Source organism: Rhinolophus hipposideros (assembly GCF_964194185.1).
Source record: "Rhinolophus hipposideros genome assembly, chromosome: 10".
NCBI lineage: Eukaryota > Metazoa > Chordata > Mammalia > Chiroptera > Rhinolophidae > Rhinolophus > Rhinolophus hipposideros.
The window spans coordinates 81,018,647-81,033,200 of record NC_138056.1 but is presented as its reverse complement, the minus strand read 5'-3'; the positions used below and the strand labels follow the sequence as shown (position 1 = coordinate 81,033,200).

General features: G+C 54.4%; 1 protein-coding gene across 2 annotated transcripts in view; it reads left to right on the top strand.

Annotated features, from left to right (window-relative positions):
- Nucleotides 1-13,985, top strand: part of DRD2 (dopamine receptor D2) — a 76,088-nt gene extending 62,103 nt beyond the window's left edge. The window contains exons 2-8 of one of the 2 annotated variants that reach the window (XM_081063378.1): nucleotides 120-435; nucleotides 5,525-5,634; nucleotides 6,640-6,776; nucleotides 7,961-8,151; nucleotides 9,110-9,196; nucleotides 10,744-11,071; nucleotides 12,287-13,985. In XM_081063378.1, coding sequence (XP_080919504.1) covers nucleotides 151-435; nucleotides 5,525-5,634; nucleotides 6,640-6,776; nucleotides 7,961-8,151; nucleotides 9,110-9,196; nucleotides 10,744-11,071; nucleotides 12,287-12,480 — 1,332 coding nt within the window. In that variant the 5' untranslated portion in view covers nucleotides 120-150 and the 3' untranslated portion in view covers nucleotides 12,481-13,985. The remainder of the gene's footprint in view (nucleotides 1-119; nucleotides 436-5,524; nucleotides 5,635-6,639; nucleotides 6,777-7,960; nucleotides 8,152-9,109; nucleotides 9,197-10,743; nucleotides 11,072-12,286) is intronic. The other variant, XM_081063379.1, reaches the window with a different exon arrangement.
- The last annotated feature ends 569 nt before the right edge of the window (nucleotides 13,986-14,554 follow it).

The window sequence follows — 14,554 nt, the reverse complement described above, 5'->3', positions numbered from 1 at the left end:
CTGGAGAATTCTTTCTATTAGCTTCTGGTGGTTGGTTTTAGCTCTGGAGTCCTCTGTGAGAAGCAGCATGCTTTGGGACGTCCTCCTGCTCACTCCCTGTGTCCATTTTTCACGGCCAGAGCCTGGCCACCCAGTGGCCCCACTGCCCCAATGGATCCTCTGAACCTGAGCTGGTACGATGACCATCTGGAGAGCCAGAACTGGAGCCGGCCCTTCAACGGGTCCGAAGGAAAGGCCGACAAGCCCCACTACAACTACTACGCCACGCTGCTTACCTTGCTCATTTTCATCATCGTCTTTGGCAACGTGCTGGTGTGCATGGCCGTGTCCCGGGAGAAGGCGCTCCAGACCACCACCAACTACCTGATCGTCAGCCTCGCCGTGGCTGACCTCCTCGTAGCCACGCTCGTCATGCCTTGGGTGGTCTACTTGGAGGTAGGTCTGGGCCCCGCCCTGCTACAGCACCTCTGCCCAGAAGACACTGTGCTGCAGTCCAGGCTCCTCACTGGTTTCTGCCAATAAGTGCCTGGTGCTTTCTCAGGTGATCTCTTCCTCCACTCTGGGCTCAGTTTTTCTCCTTATAAAATGGGTAGGTTGTCTCTTTACCAACCCCAACTTCAGTCTTAGAGTGCTTCCTAAGCGCTGGGCCTCATGTTAAGTCCTGTACATACAGCATTTGCCCATAGAGTCCTCACAGCAGTCCTGAGAAACCAGAGTTACTATCACCGTTTCACAGAAATTAGGTGAGCTCTCCAGTGTTACATAGCTGACAGGTCCAAGCTGGCACTCTGTCTGGCCCCAGAGTCAATTCACTAGGTCCTGCTGGAAATGGGGGTAATTGATGAGGAACCCCCCCAAGCACGGGAGATGTTCTAGCTTCCAAGTCCAAGCTCTTCATTCCTCTCTCCCCACTTCAAAAATGGGGACTGCTGCTCTGTGCTTTCCTTCTCCCTCAGTTTGTCCTAGCGCCTGTCGTCTGGGATTTCCATTCTCTGTGGAATGGGCTACAGCCCCTTCCTCAGGAAGTAGCAGAGAGTCACCATTACTGGGCTCAGGACAGAGCCCAACTCCGTGCCTCAGAATAGTGAGTAGGAAGCCCCTCTTATGGTCTAGACACCTTGCCAGGCCTTCTACAGACACAGATTCAACAAATACTCATGCTAATCGTCACTTTACAGGAGAGGAAAAGAAGCTTTGAGAAGTTGCGGTCTTCACCCAGATCACACAGCACAGGGAGAAGCTGCTGATAGAGAAATCCCGAAGAGGACCTACCTCCAGGCAGACACTTTTCAGAGCTGGCAGACAGATGTGGGAGGGTCAGGGGGATATGAGTTGGCACAAGCTGGATCCTGCCCCTTTCTCTGCCCAAGATTTGGGGGTGGAGTCTGGGTGCATGGGAAGCTGACCAGACATTCAGGAAAGAAACAATGCAAAGGTCTCTAAGATCACTGAGCTGTTACCTTCCTGCCCTGGGCGAGAGAGGAATTTACCTCTGTCACAGACAAAAGCCCGTCTTTTGAAAGAAAACGTGAACCCTTTGTAGGTTTGAGCAGAGGAGAATCTAAAAGAAGCTGAGGTCGGGATGACAGGCTGGTCAGAAGTGACACTTCTCCCCGTCTCTATGCCCCCGAGCGGCTCCCTGTGCTTCCTGTTGTCACCACCACAGTCGCCCAGAGGGAGGCCACTCCGGCCATCACTCCCAGGTTTTCCTTTAGTACAGACCAAACAGGCTGGCACTTTCAAACGACCTGACTGAATGTTAAGGAAGAACCAAAAGGAAACAAGCAATAGATACAAAATAACATAAGGACATACAGATGCCACAGGCCAGGGGTCCAATGATTCCCATTTTGATGAGGGCCCCTAGCCTGTCCACCCCATGTCCCATCTCAAGGCCTCTCTCTGAGGAGTCCCTTCTTAATTCTTAGGCCTCTTCCCCTAATACTCACTTTCAAAGGAAGGTCCCAGGCTTCAGACCATCAGAAAAAAGTGATGGGTGAATGGCAGAGCAAAGAACCTCTCTGTGCCTCAGTTTCCTTATCTATAGAATAGAAATAATACTAGTATTTATCTCGTAGCACTGTTTGAGGATTAAATGAATTACTATATGACAAGTGCTTACAATGGCACCAAGCACATAAGAAGCAGTATGTAAAAGTCAGCCACGATAATGATATTGAAGATGAAGATGACCATAGAGATCCAGCACCTCTGCACATAGAGAGGACCCTCCCCAAACAAGGCAAAGAGGCGTCTTCTTCCCAGAGTAAGGTGTGCTCTGCCCCGGGCTCTGGGTGTGGGTTCAGGGGCTTCCAGACCCACCATCCCACCCAGACACCCTAGGGTGGGGCCAAATCTGTACCTGGGCTATACTGGGGCCCCTAACAATCTATGTAGGTCCTTCAAACAGATATTTTAAACATATCTGTTCACCATTATTTTAAAGAGGAAACTCAGTGTTTCAGGGAGGCAGGATGGGGAATAGCATCTCAGAGGGCAGTTCTCAAACTCCCCCATCGTCTCCCTCCAAAACAAGAGCTGGACAGGGAGTCCTACTTACAGGACATTGCCTCAGCTATTTATTGTCCCTAGAGAATGTCCCAAGTGGAGTCTTACCCTATCACAACATCCTGTCAAAGTATCCTCGTAACCACATACTGTACACACTCTAAAAGACACTCTTGTTGTCTAGAATTTTCCATCCTGTTCCATTTCCAGCGATGTTAAATGCCTCTGAGAGCCTGACATGTCTAGCATGAGACTGGATGTGTATTATTTATTCTGATCAGTACATGGAAAACACACTGGTTTTGGAGTGGGAGGACTGGATTCAATTCCTGACTCTACCACTTTCCATCTGGAGAAACTCCTAAGACCAGAGAGCCAGAGGCCACCTGTGGCTTTGAGGGGAGGATTTACTGTGTGCATTTTCCAGATGAGCAGATGAGATTGAGAAGTGAAGCGAAAGATTAAGATCACAGAGTTATTTATTCATTCACTCGACATCTATTGAACACTTCTACGTCCTACCCAATCACTGGGGCGGGAGTCAAAGGCACCGGCCTGCCATCGGGGAGACTGACAGGGCCATTACAGTGCAACCTGAGGGAGGTGACAATGGAGCCATCTCCAGGTGGCGATGTGGGAGCACAAGGGGGGCACGTGACTTGGCATGTGGGGACAGGGAAGTCTTGAAGGAAGAAGTGAGTGATGATTTCGAAAGAATTCTCCAGGGGAGGGAGCAAGGCATTTGCAGTCCTGGCAGAGAAAAAAATGTGCAAAGCTATTGAGCAGGGAGGGGGTAGCTGTCTGGGGGTTCTGAGGAGTGGCAGTCATGTCATTAGCCTCCGAGGTTTGCTGTCCTATTCCATAGATATGGGTGTGAAGTGTTGGGAAGAGTGCCTGACAGTAGGTGCTTAATATGTGCTAGTTGTTGCTAAGATTTAGCCAAGCCAGCTCGAGCCCCATCCTGCAGGCCTCAGCTTCTTGTGAGCAAGAATGCCAACGAATGGTGTGCAAAAGTGCAGAGAAAACCTGGAGTCCAGTCCTTGCTCCGCTACTAAATCTCCAGGTGATCTCGGGCAAGTCCATGTTCCTCTTCAACCCCAAGTGTGTCCACCCTTGCAACTATAATCTGCTTTCACACTTTTTGTTAATTTAGTACCTTTTACATGATTATCTCCTCTTTTGAGAAGCCTGACAGTCCATCCCAAGACAGTTTAGATGAGAACATTGGTATTCTGCCCAAGAGCTTGCTTCAGATTCTATCCCTGCTGCACCCTGGCTGGGTGAACGCTCTGAGCTTCAGTCCCCTCCTCCATAGCTGGGCGTAAGCAATCCCTCTTGTACGAGCTTTAAGAACAATGAGTGAGATCGTGTACTTGCCCACAGTAGGTGTTCTAGAACTAGTGGCTACCAACACATGTTCTTGAGTGTTTGAGTTAGCAGCCCCTGACTGTGCTCTAGCAGCTTCTCCAGGTACCGGGGAGGAAATCCCACCTTTCTCACTTCAGAAAGGCCTGGGGGCAGGGATTGAGAGCTCCCTAAAGGCAGGGACTTGTCAGTCCTGTTCGCCAATGACCCCAGAGTCTAAGACAGAACTTGGCACATACTAAGTGTCTGTAGGAAAGAAGGAACGCAGGGAGGATGGGGAAGAGGGTTCTGGTATCTCAGACCTAGATGCCCAGGGACATGAAAGCAGCTCTGAAATACTAACCCAGGAGGGGCTGCAAATGGGGGACTGGACGAGGTGGGCCTGGGGCCTTCCCAGTGGTGCCAAAAGGTAGACTCTGATCATGCCCGTGAAACCCTTCCATTCCCTCCCACCTCCCGCTCGCCCTCACAGGACATCCAGCTCCTGCCCACCTGGGCCGTGCTGCGACATGGAAGGGGCCCTGGTGCAGGACACATGTAAGCCCCAGAGAGGGCAGCGCCACACAAGAAGCTTCCTGTCCTCCAGGAGAAACCACTGTGTCTGCCACATTTGACCCTGGTAACTGCAGTGTCCGTCACTGAGCTTAAATGTTAACGTTTGGTTTTAGGCTTGAAAGCAGAAAAAAGGGCAATATTGAGAATGCACAACGTTATAATTAGGCCTGCTGCCGTGCTGTGACTCGCAGCGTGGGTACTGCTCTGCCCCGTCACCTGTTCCTCTTTTCTCCTATTGGCGGAGGCCCAAGGTGTGGCTCCCTGAGGTGACTCTGCTCAGGGTTGGGGGCTGCCCCAAACTTCCCAAGTTGCCAGGGCCAGCCTGCTGTGGGGGTGTGCGTGCCTGTGTGTAAATGGGGGGTGTGAGGGTGTGGTATGCGTGAGGGGTATGGGAGTGTGTGTGCGCGCGTGTGTGTGTGAGTGTGTGTGTGTGTGTAAGGGGGATGCGTGTGTGCGGTGGGGGGAGGGATACCAAATGCTCCCGCCAGGAGCTGGACTCCTCTTGTCATACCAGGGCTGTATTATTACCGCCCCCTCCCCAGACCACGCTGCTGTTCCTAAAGCCCTGGTCCAGACTCCTTCCATTCTCTACATATAACAAGGAGCAGCAATGTCTTCCCGGTTTCATAGGCTCGTTGTCTTCACCATTGTTCTTAACAGACTGAAGAAGCTGCTGGGCTCCCCCCAGAAACCTAGGTCAGAGCAGGACCAGACACTGAGCAGAGAGGCGTTGGGCAAGTCACGGCTCTTTTCTGAGGCTCAGTTTCCTCATTGGTACAATGGGCGTCTCAAAGTGATCACGGAAACGTCTTACAGAGGAAGGTTCAAAGCTGAAGCACTCAGTATGAGTTGGTCACCTTTCTTCCAGCACAGTCCTTGGCACAAAGTGGCCTCGTGTGTCTAGGAGGAGAGAGGGCCGGGGCGAGGGCCTCAGGCGCCCATGGGCTGAGCCTCTTCTCCCCCAGACCTCAGGCAGAGGCGCACAGAGCCCTGTAGCCGCCCGCTGAGCCTGTGGCCTGGTCTCCCCAGGAGAGCTGAGCATGAAGCTTAAGCTAACCTCCCTTCTGCTGTCCCCCTTCTGTTGCTTTGTCCTCAGGTGGTGGGTGAGTGGAAATTCAGCAGGATTCACTGTGACATCTTTGTCACTCTGGATGTCATGATGTGCACAGCAAGCATCCTGAATCTGTGTGCCATCAGCATCGACAGGTGAGCCCAGCCACGGTGGGAAAGATGACCCAGGCCATTCGCCTTTCAGGCTGCCCCCCTCTCCGCGGGGTCAGGCTCTGGGATGCTATGTGGCTGGCTGGCTGCCTGTGCGCCCATGTGTCCGTGTGCGCATGCGTGCGCGTGTACACAGGTGCACGTGTGTGGGTCCATGTGCGTCTGGCTGGGGAGCACCATCTTACTGACGGTGACGCTACCAAGAATACGCAGATGGTGCCTAGTGTAGAGGAGAAAGCGTCTGGCTGGGACTGAAGCCCTAACTCTATCATTTACTACTTACATGACCTTGGGTGGTTTGTGGAAGTTCTCAGAACCCTCGTTGCAGTGTCTAGAAACCAAGGATGATGACAGCTTGTGGGGCTGTAGTACCTGGTTATCCCTTTTAGGTCCAGCACAGGGCATGTGGCCCAGGGGGCCTAGGCCAGGCTCACCTTGCTCATCTGTGTCCTTGGAGCCTTTTACTAATTTGTACACTCAGACCACGTGGGCTCCCAGAGGCCCTGGCCCTACCTACGCAGGATTCTTGGAAGACAGTATGAGAAGTGCTGCTAGAGGAATGGGAGGGATCATACACAATTACGATTGTTATTATTTTCTGCTGAATGGGACCTAACCCTTGCTCGGAGAGGCCTGACTACCAATCCATCAACAAACATTCCCACCTTCTGTGGGCTCTGCCCTGGTATAGTAGGTACAGCTTCACAGGAGCAAAGACCCAGGCCGTAGCCCCTCACAAAGCCTAAAATCCAAGTAGAGAGACTGGAGTCATAGATACAGTCATGACTAAATGCTAGCCAGTCAATCATTGGCTAGTTAATTGGGGAGCGCCGACTGTCCTCGCTGTCGGAGTCGAGGACAGGCACAAGGGTTGATTTAGAGCAGACAAGCAGGCTTCATGGAGGGGGACCCGCTGTCCCCCTCCAAGGGGGATGTCTCTGGTGTGTGCGTGCTGCGGAGTGAGGGTCCCCCTGGCCCACCCCTTTGCAGGTACACGGCTGTGGCCATGCCCATGCTGTACAACACGCGCTACAGCTCGAAGCGCCGAGTCACTGTCATGATCACCATCGTCTGGGTCCTGTCCTTCACCATCTCCTGCCCTCTGCTCTTCGGACTCAATAACACAGGTGAGCCTGCCTCTGTCTGCGGTGGCTCCACTGGCCCCTGTGCAGGACCCCGAGGGAACTGAGCCCCTGCCGCAGAAATGGTGGCAGCTCATGGGGACCGTTCGCCACCCTGCACTGAGGCCAGGCTGGGCGTCCTGGGCCAAGCCGGCTCTTTTCTGTACCAGAGAAGGACAATGGCCTGGGGTACAACGGAATTGGGTAAGGAGTCGGGATAATGACTCAGGAGGATGTCTGGCCATTTGCAACTTTGTTGTTTAGATTGGAGCAGGACAGACAGCCTCACAAACTGCATGTGTATGCATGGGTGTGTGCACACACGGGGAGAAGAGCCTGGGCCTTTGTCACTCCTGACAATGGTATTTGTGTAATCAGGCTGTGGGCCCAGGGCTGGCTGAGCCCAGGCCTGGCCTCAGTCACCTGGAGCAGAAAAGGTAGAAAGAAGTAGGAGGCACCAAGGCCTGTACTGTGCCAGTCAGAGCACCTCAGACAGAGGAGGCACTGTGCCCACCTGCCGGTGCTGGTGTGGAGAAGCTTACCCGCATCAGGGAGGTGAGAACAGTGCAGGGCACCTCGGGAGACCATTGCAGGACTGAAGAACGCACTGAAGCCGGGGAGGTGTGTGAGAAAACCTAACACTGTGGGAATTCCAAGAAGTGGCAATAGGCCTAAATATGTTCGGCTTAGTTTGGAAAGGCCCTGAGATGGAGGACAGACAACTGCTAGACCTGGAAAGGAGCTTAGAAACACAGTGGCACACAGGTGAGCTCAGCAAACAGGACCCAGCTACCTTGCTTCTAAAATTAAAGGGGGGCAGACCTTCCCCCAATATACAGTGAAGTCTAAAATAATGGCTTACTCTCTTAAAACAATTTTTGGGGGGTATTTTTTTCCAAACACCCTGACTCCACTTGTATGCTCATAGATGACAGAACTAATGAAGTAATGGGTGAATAGTAATGGAAAAACACGGAAAGCGTTTATCGCAGTTTTGCTTTCTGCTCACGGTTGTGTTTAACACTCCGATTTACACAGCACACTTATTTGTATCTAACGTCCAGGCAGCCTTAGCCATCCACAATAGTCTTGGTAACCTTGCTCCTTGCTCTGTGAAGGACATGAGGCCTCTGGGGTGCTGTAGCCCCTGGGCCTGCTGACCCACGTGCCTGGGGCTCTCCCTTCCGCAGAACAAAGCGAGTGCATCATCGCCAACCCCGCCTTCGTGGTCTACTCCTCTGTCGTCTCCTTCTACGCGCCCTTCATCGTCACGCTGCTGGTCTATGTCAAGATCTACATGGTCCTTCAGAGGCGCCGAAAGCGGGTCAACACCAAGCGCAGCAGCCGGGCTTTCAGGGCGAACCTGAAGGCCCCGCTCAAGGTCCCGAGATCCCCGTCCCCTCCAATGTCCTCACCTAACTAACCATCATGCTGTTCTCAGTGGGGGCCTGGGATACCACAGCAGGAGGGGGTCCAGGCTGCAGGCGGGCTGCCGGTGCTCTGAGGAGCTGGGCGGGCAGATTCCGAAGACTTGGACCTCAGCTGAGCGACTTGAATCTCCAGAAGTGGGAGGTGGGGAAGTGGCAGGAACGAACTGGGAGGAGAAGTGTTTGCTTGGAGATTTTGTCTGAATGCAGCAGCCCTTGGCACCCTCCTGGGCTCCTCCCCTTCTCTTTCCTTCATTTCTTCCTTCCTCACTCTGGCCCCTGTCTCCCTTCCCCTCCCACTAATGCCTTCATCCCATATCCTTTACCATCCACAGTCTCCATCCCCCCACCTGTGCACACCTCCTCCTTCCTCCCATGCGTTTTCTTGCTTCTCTACTCTGCCCTTCTTTCATCCTCTCTCTTATGTCTTGTGAATTCTCCCCTCTGTTTAGTTTCCTCTGAGTCAGACAGTATGTGGGCATACAAGGAACAAGAAATTTGGAGTTAGACACAACAGGTTCAAATCCTGGCAGCACCACTTTTTTGCTGAGTGACCTCGGGCAACTTGCTTAACTTCTCTGAGCCTCAGTTTTCTCTATTGAATGGGAATCATAATACCGGCCCCACAGGGTGGTCTTGAGGATTCAGTGTGAGAGAGATGTGAGTGTGGCTACCATGGTGCCAGACCCTTAGCAGGTGCTCCAGAAAAGTCAGGGACCATTTGTCCCTCGTCCTGCCCACCTATTCTCATCACAGTACTGATGTACTTCCTTGCCTCAATTGCTTCTTCAGGCCCCTACGCTCCTCTTCTCTGCCCTCTCTGAGCCCCTATGCCCAGTCTGACAACTCCACATTGGGTTTCTGTCCCCACCTTCCTCCCCATCATGACCAGTATGCTGGCTCACTCCACAGGGCACCTGCACTCACCCCGAGGACGTGAGACTCTGCACCGTTATCATGAAGTCTAATGGCAGTTTCCCAGTGAACAGGCGGAGACTGGTAAGTGTTCAGGCCAGGACACAGTGCCAGGTCTTTCCGCTCCTAGGGAAACCCACCTGCCATGATTCTCAGAGTCCTCACCAGCCGTGCAAAGGGAGAAGCACCTCCCGGGATCCCTCCCTTTGCCTCTGCTGAAGCCAGACTCTCCAAGCACACCTTACCACAGGCGTGGAGCAAGATAGCTTGATTCTGCAAGGCACAGAGAGGTACCCCTGGCACAAGAAAGTGGTTGGGGAAAGGTCTTGGCCATAATAACGTGACAAAAATAATAAGAATGGCTATTGTAATTAATTGAACACCTACCATGTTCGTATTATCTCATCAAATCCTCACAGCAACCCTGGAGGTAAGTCTTACTGATCTTCATTTTACAGAAGAGGAAACAGAGGCTCAGAGAGGTTCGGTAACTCGCTCCAGGCTAAACCGTTAGTGAGAGTGCATATTTGAGCCTAGACTTATGTGAATCTGAAATCCACATCTCTGCTGTGCTTTCCACTTCATGTGCTGCCGTGCTATAGGCAGAGTCCAGGGGAGGAGGGAGCAAAGCAGCCAGGGGCGGGGGGCCGGGGGGGTGGGTGGCGAAGCACAGCCTCTATGCTGAGCCCAGAGGTACAGGATCACAGCAGACCCCGGGCTTTGCTCAATGGGAGTAGCATCAGGGTCCAAGCAGCATGGGTCCCATCCCCCATGGTGGCCCAGGGAACTCACCAAGGGCTGCACATGATGTCCAAGTCCGGTGTCCTCAGGAAGCACAGCCCCCACCACTCACCTGCTCAGCAAGGGTAGGACTCATGGCCGTTTATGACACAGGTGCCAAAACAGAGACTCAGGACTGAGGTAGCATCTCAGTCACACCACCTGGGAATACAGTGAGGCTGCATTTCAGCAGCTCAGGCTGCGACCCTGCGGCCTGGAACGATGGAGCCTAAGGGAGAACGTGGCAGGGCCATGAACGCAGGGCCCTCCAGGTTGGCCCAGCAGCAAGGATGTGGGGGCCCAGGAGCTCGCCCTTTCCTGGTGGATCAGTCTACCAGGAGAATGGAGCACGTGTAAGTGCTGGTGCAGATGCTTTGGTTCAGCTGGGCAGGAAGAACGGGTGCCCTCCGTGTAGTTAGAACATGAGCTCCTGGGGGCAGGCACCGAACATCTACCAGGCACTGAATGTCAATCAGTAATTTATGCCCAGCAGCCAGCTTGGTGCCTGGCACTCAGTAAGTGTTGCTCAGTTAAGAAAAGAGAAGTGCTGGGGTAGCAAGCCCCCACAAGATGGTGTAGCATTCCTGAGGTTGCCCAAGGATTGCTCTGGGAAGGGAGCCTGGGATGGTCCTGCCGGCAGGGACTGCTGGGGGCCTGTACCCAGACGGTCCCTGCTGCCCAGGATCATCCTCCAGAGTGACCTGTGGTGCTTGCAGGAGTCTGAAGAGGAGGATAGGAAAGGTCCAGGGGGAGCAGGTGAGACCAGGTGTGGCCAGACAGACCCGGTGAGGCTGGGTGGCTGATGCCTGAGAACTTGTCTGGCTTCACGTAGAACTCTCTGCCTCATGCAGGAGGCTGCCCGCCGAGCCCAGGAGCTAGAGATGGAGATGCTCTCCAGCACCAGCCCCCCTGAGAGGACCCGGTACAGCCCCATCCCGCCCAGCCACCACCAGTTGACCCTCCCCGACCCATCGCACCACGGCCTCCACAGCTCTCCCGACAGCCCTGCCAAACCAGAGAAGAATGGGCATGCCAAAGACCACCCCAAGATTGCCAAGATCTTTGAGATCCAGTCCATGCCCAATGGCAAAACTCGGACCTCGCTCAAGACCCTGAGCCGCAGGAAGCTGTCCCAGCAGAAGGAGAAGAAAGCCACCCAGATGCTTGCCATTGTTCTTGGTGAGTCGGCCCTGCCTGCTGGCCGCAGCCCAGCTCTGCCCACCCCTGGCTGAGGGAAGGACCCCTTACTGAGGTTCCATTACCTGTCACCCCTTCTTAACTATGGCCGGTGGGTCACGGGACCGGCACTGTCTCAGGCATAGGCCAAGGCCACTGATACACCCTGGCAGGTAAGTTCTATGATTATGGTCCGTTTACAGATGGAGAAACTGAGGGTTGAGTGGTCCTGTAATTTGAACAAGGAGGACCCATGATTTAAGCTCAGGCAGTTTGACTCCAGATTCTGTGAACTTGACCAATCTACCATAATGAGCCCCAGAACCTCATGACCCGAGGCCAGTGACTTTCTCTGTCTAGTCCCTTCAGTAGAGTAGGCAGCTTCTCAGGGTTGTTGTGGTTATGAAATGATAGACGGTGGTGAAAGCATGTTGTAAACTGCTAAACAGTGCACACTGGTGTTATCATTATGGGCTTTGTTAATATTGCTATTGTTGAAGAATTGGGAAATTCAGTTCAATTGAGCTCAACCTGTGGGAGCAGAGCCGTGACTAAAAGGGGGGCCTGATCGAAACGAGGGCATGGTCCTGTCAGCAAGGCAAGCTTTCAAATAAAAGTCTCCTAGGAAACCAGATAATAAAGGTCAAAAGTCAAGGGCTGGGCTGATGTGGGTGATTGGGAACAGGAGGGACTGATGTGACCCTGTCCTCCATGTGGCACCCAGGGCAGTGTGTGACGCCTTGCACACCTACCATCCCCTTGCACTCCCGACAGTCCTGTGACGTGAGTGGGGCAGGTGTAATCGCCCTCATGGTATGAATGAGAGCATGCGGTCACAGCAGGTTAAGGGGCCAGCTGTTGATCACGCAGCCAGGCGTGACAGAGCAGGGTTCCGGCTAGGCCCTCCGCTCTCGGCACAGGGTCCCTCGCTGCTCTGTGGTCCTGCCCTTCCCAGGTGCCTCTCCAGCCCCAGGGACCCCCAGTGTGTCTGTTGGGCACTCCTCGCACACGATGACGTCACAGCAAGGATCCCACCGGCACAGGTGGTCCTGAGTTAGGCAGAGCAGGTGGGATGGGTGTCAGTCAGTGTAAGAGCACATGTCCCAAGGCCTGGGCCAGTGTCTGCAGCACACAACCCGCGTGCCCACTGAGTGTGAGCCATCCCAGCTCAGCCTCCCGTGGCCTCGCGGCCAGCCTGACCGCCCCCCTCTCCCCCAGGCGTGTTCATCATCTGCTGGCTGCCCTTCTTCATCACACACATCCTGAACATTCACTGTGACTGCAACATCCCGCCTGTCCTGTACAGCGCCTTCACGTGGCTGGGCTACGTCAACAGTGCTGTGAACCCCATCATCTACACGACCTTCAACATCGAGTTCCGTAAAGCCTTCATGAAGATCCTCCGTTGCTGACCCTGCTGCCCACCCCCACCACGTCCTGCTGCCCACCTCCTGCCCAGGCCAGCCGGCCGCAGTGCCTGGGAGCCATGGGCCGGAGGACGCGGGGTGGCCTCGGCCTTCTCTTCCCCCGCAGGCCCTGCAGTGTTAGCTTGGCCCACGCCCCTCACTGCTGCACACCCTCACTCTGCCAGGGTCGTGTAGAAAGCCAGGCATGGTGCCAGCCCTCGGGCTGGACCCCATGGCTCAGGGGCAGCTCAGAGTCCCTCTTCTACTTCCAGCCTCCTCTCCTTGGCACCAAAGACACAGCCGCCTTCTCTGCACTTTTTCTGGGGCTCTGGGGTTGCTGGGGCCGGAGTCTCGGCTCAGAGTCTGCACTCTCTGTTGGGCTCGGCCTGGCCTTCACAGGTTTTGCTGGATCGGGCGGTGGGGAGAGATGGAGTTCACAGCCCACAAGGCCCACACCAGGAAAGCCAGATGTCTTGCCAGGGCCCAGGTAACTTCAGTCTGGGGAGACCCATGTAAATACCAGACCACAAGATGAACCCCAGGGAAGTCCAAGCCAAAAATCTCCACTCCTCCTCCCACCTGACAGGGGCCTCTATTTCCCATCGCAGTGGGTCCTACCCCGCCTCACTGGCTCCACACTCCCTGAGGGGAGGGCTCCAGGAGAGCCTGTGGGGAGTGGGACCCCACCCCTAAGTCTACTCTGCTGCCTCGTGATGGACTCAGGTGCACCCCTTCTCTTAGCAAATGTCAGGCCAGCCTGGGGGCAGCTGGGGAAGGTGGCTTATGACTATCTCTGGGGCCGGGATTGGGGTACCTGAAGTTCTTTGAGGGGCTGTCTCCTGCCACACTACGCGGCAAAACCACTTTCCTTTTCTCTTCCTTTTGCCTCTTCTCTTTCCCCTGCGCCTTCCTTTTCCACTGCCTCTGCCTTAGAGGAGCCTATGGTTAAGAGGCGGCTGAATACCACTGGGCCTGCCGGGCCCTGCCCTGAGGGAGGAGGGGGGCTGCAGCTTGAGAGAGCCCCTCGGTCCCTGACTCTGTAACATCACTACACACGCTCCAAACTAATAAAACGTCGACAAGAGTCACATCCGAGGCCCCTCGGGTGCAGGGCGCAGTGCCACCTTCGTCCTCCACTGCAGGTGTAGAAAATCCCTGTGTCTGTGCTGGGGATAGAGTTGGAGAGGCCTTCTGCAGACCCTCCACAAAAGAGCCATCAGGGTGGCAGGACTTTGGGGAAAAGGAGGAAAGAACCTGCTCCAGGAGGACCAAGGAGATGTGTGTGCCTGTGTGTTTCTCCCCTGCGCCATCCTCTGTCCTCTCCTCCAGAGCTGCCAGGAGCCTTCTCAGTCCTGCCATTGGGTGGCCCTGACCCTCAACTGTCAACCAAGATGGGAGGGGAGAACATTTCCAAAGGGAACCCACGCATCCACAGAGCTCCCTTAATCGCTAAAGCAGCAGGGGCCCACCAGAGGGAAGCCAAGCTGGCCCTCTTCCACCTCTTCTCCAGGTCCTGGTACCTCTGAAGGACCAATGCTTAGCCCTCTTGTCCACTAGGGCAGAGAAGGCTCCATGGACGAGGTGGCGTTTGAGGTGCCAGCTGTGCTGTGTTTGTGCCTGCCCCCTGCCCTGTCTTCTGCATCGCATCAGGACCCCCTTCCTCTGGGGCAGGTTGGGGAGGCAGGGAGGCCCTGAGTGACGTGGCCTCCCTCCTCATGGCCTCCAGGCCAGTCACAGCTCCAAGCCTTCTGGGGCCACAACTTGCTACTGACCCAACAACAGAAATTTGGCTTTTTAAAAGTGAAATAGAAATCAACCCAGTGAAGGAGGAATATTCTTACCACCTTGAGAATAACAGCAGTGATGACAAACAAGGTGCCAGCACCCACGGGCTTAGGCTCTAGGGAGCTGTCAGGGCATAATTTGCATACTAAATACAGTATTTTTAGCACCAAACTTGGGAGCACTTAACTTGCCCTGAACACTTAATTATGGACTTTGATCTTCTCCCTGAACCTGAATGTAACCCTGAGCCCTCGGACAGGCTTCTGACCCCAGGAGCACCCGGATTCTAGGAGGT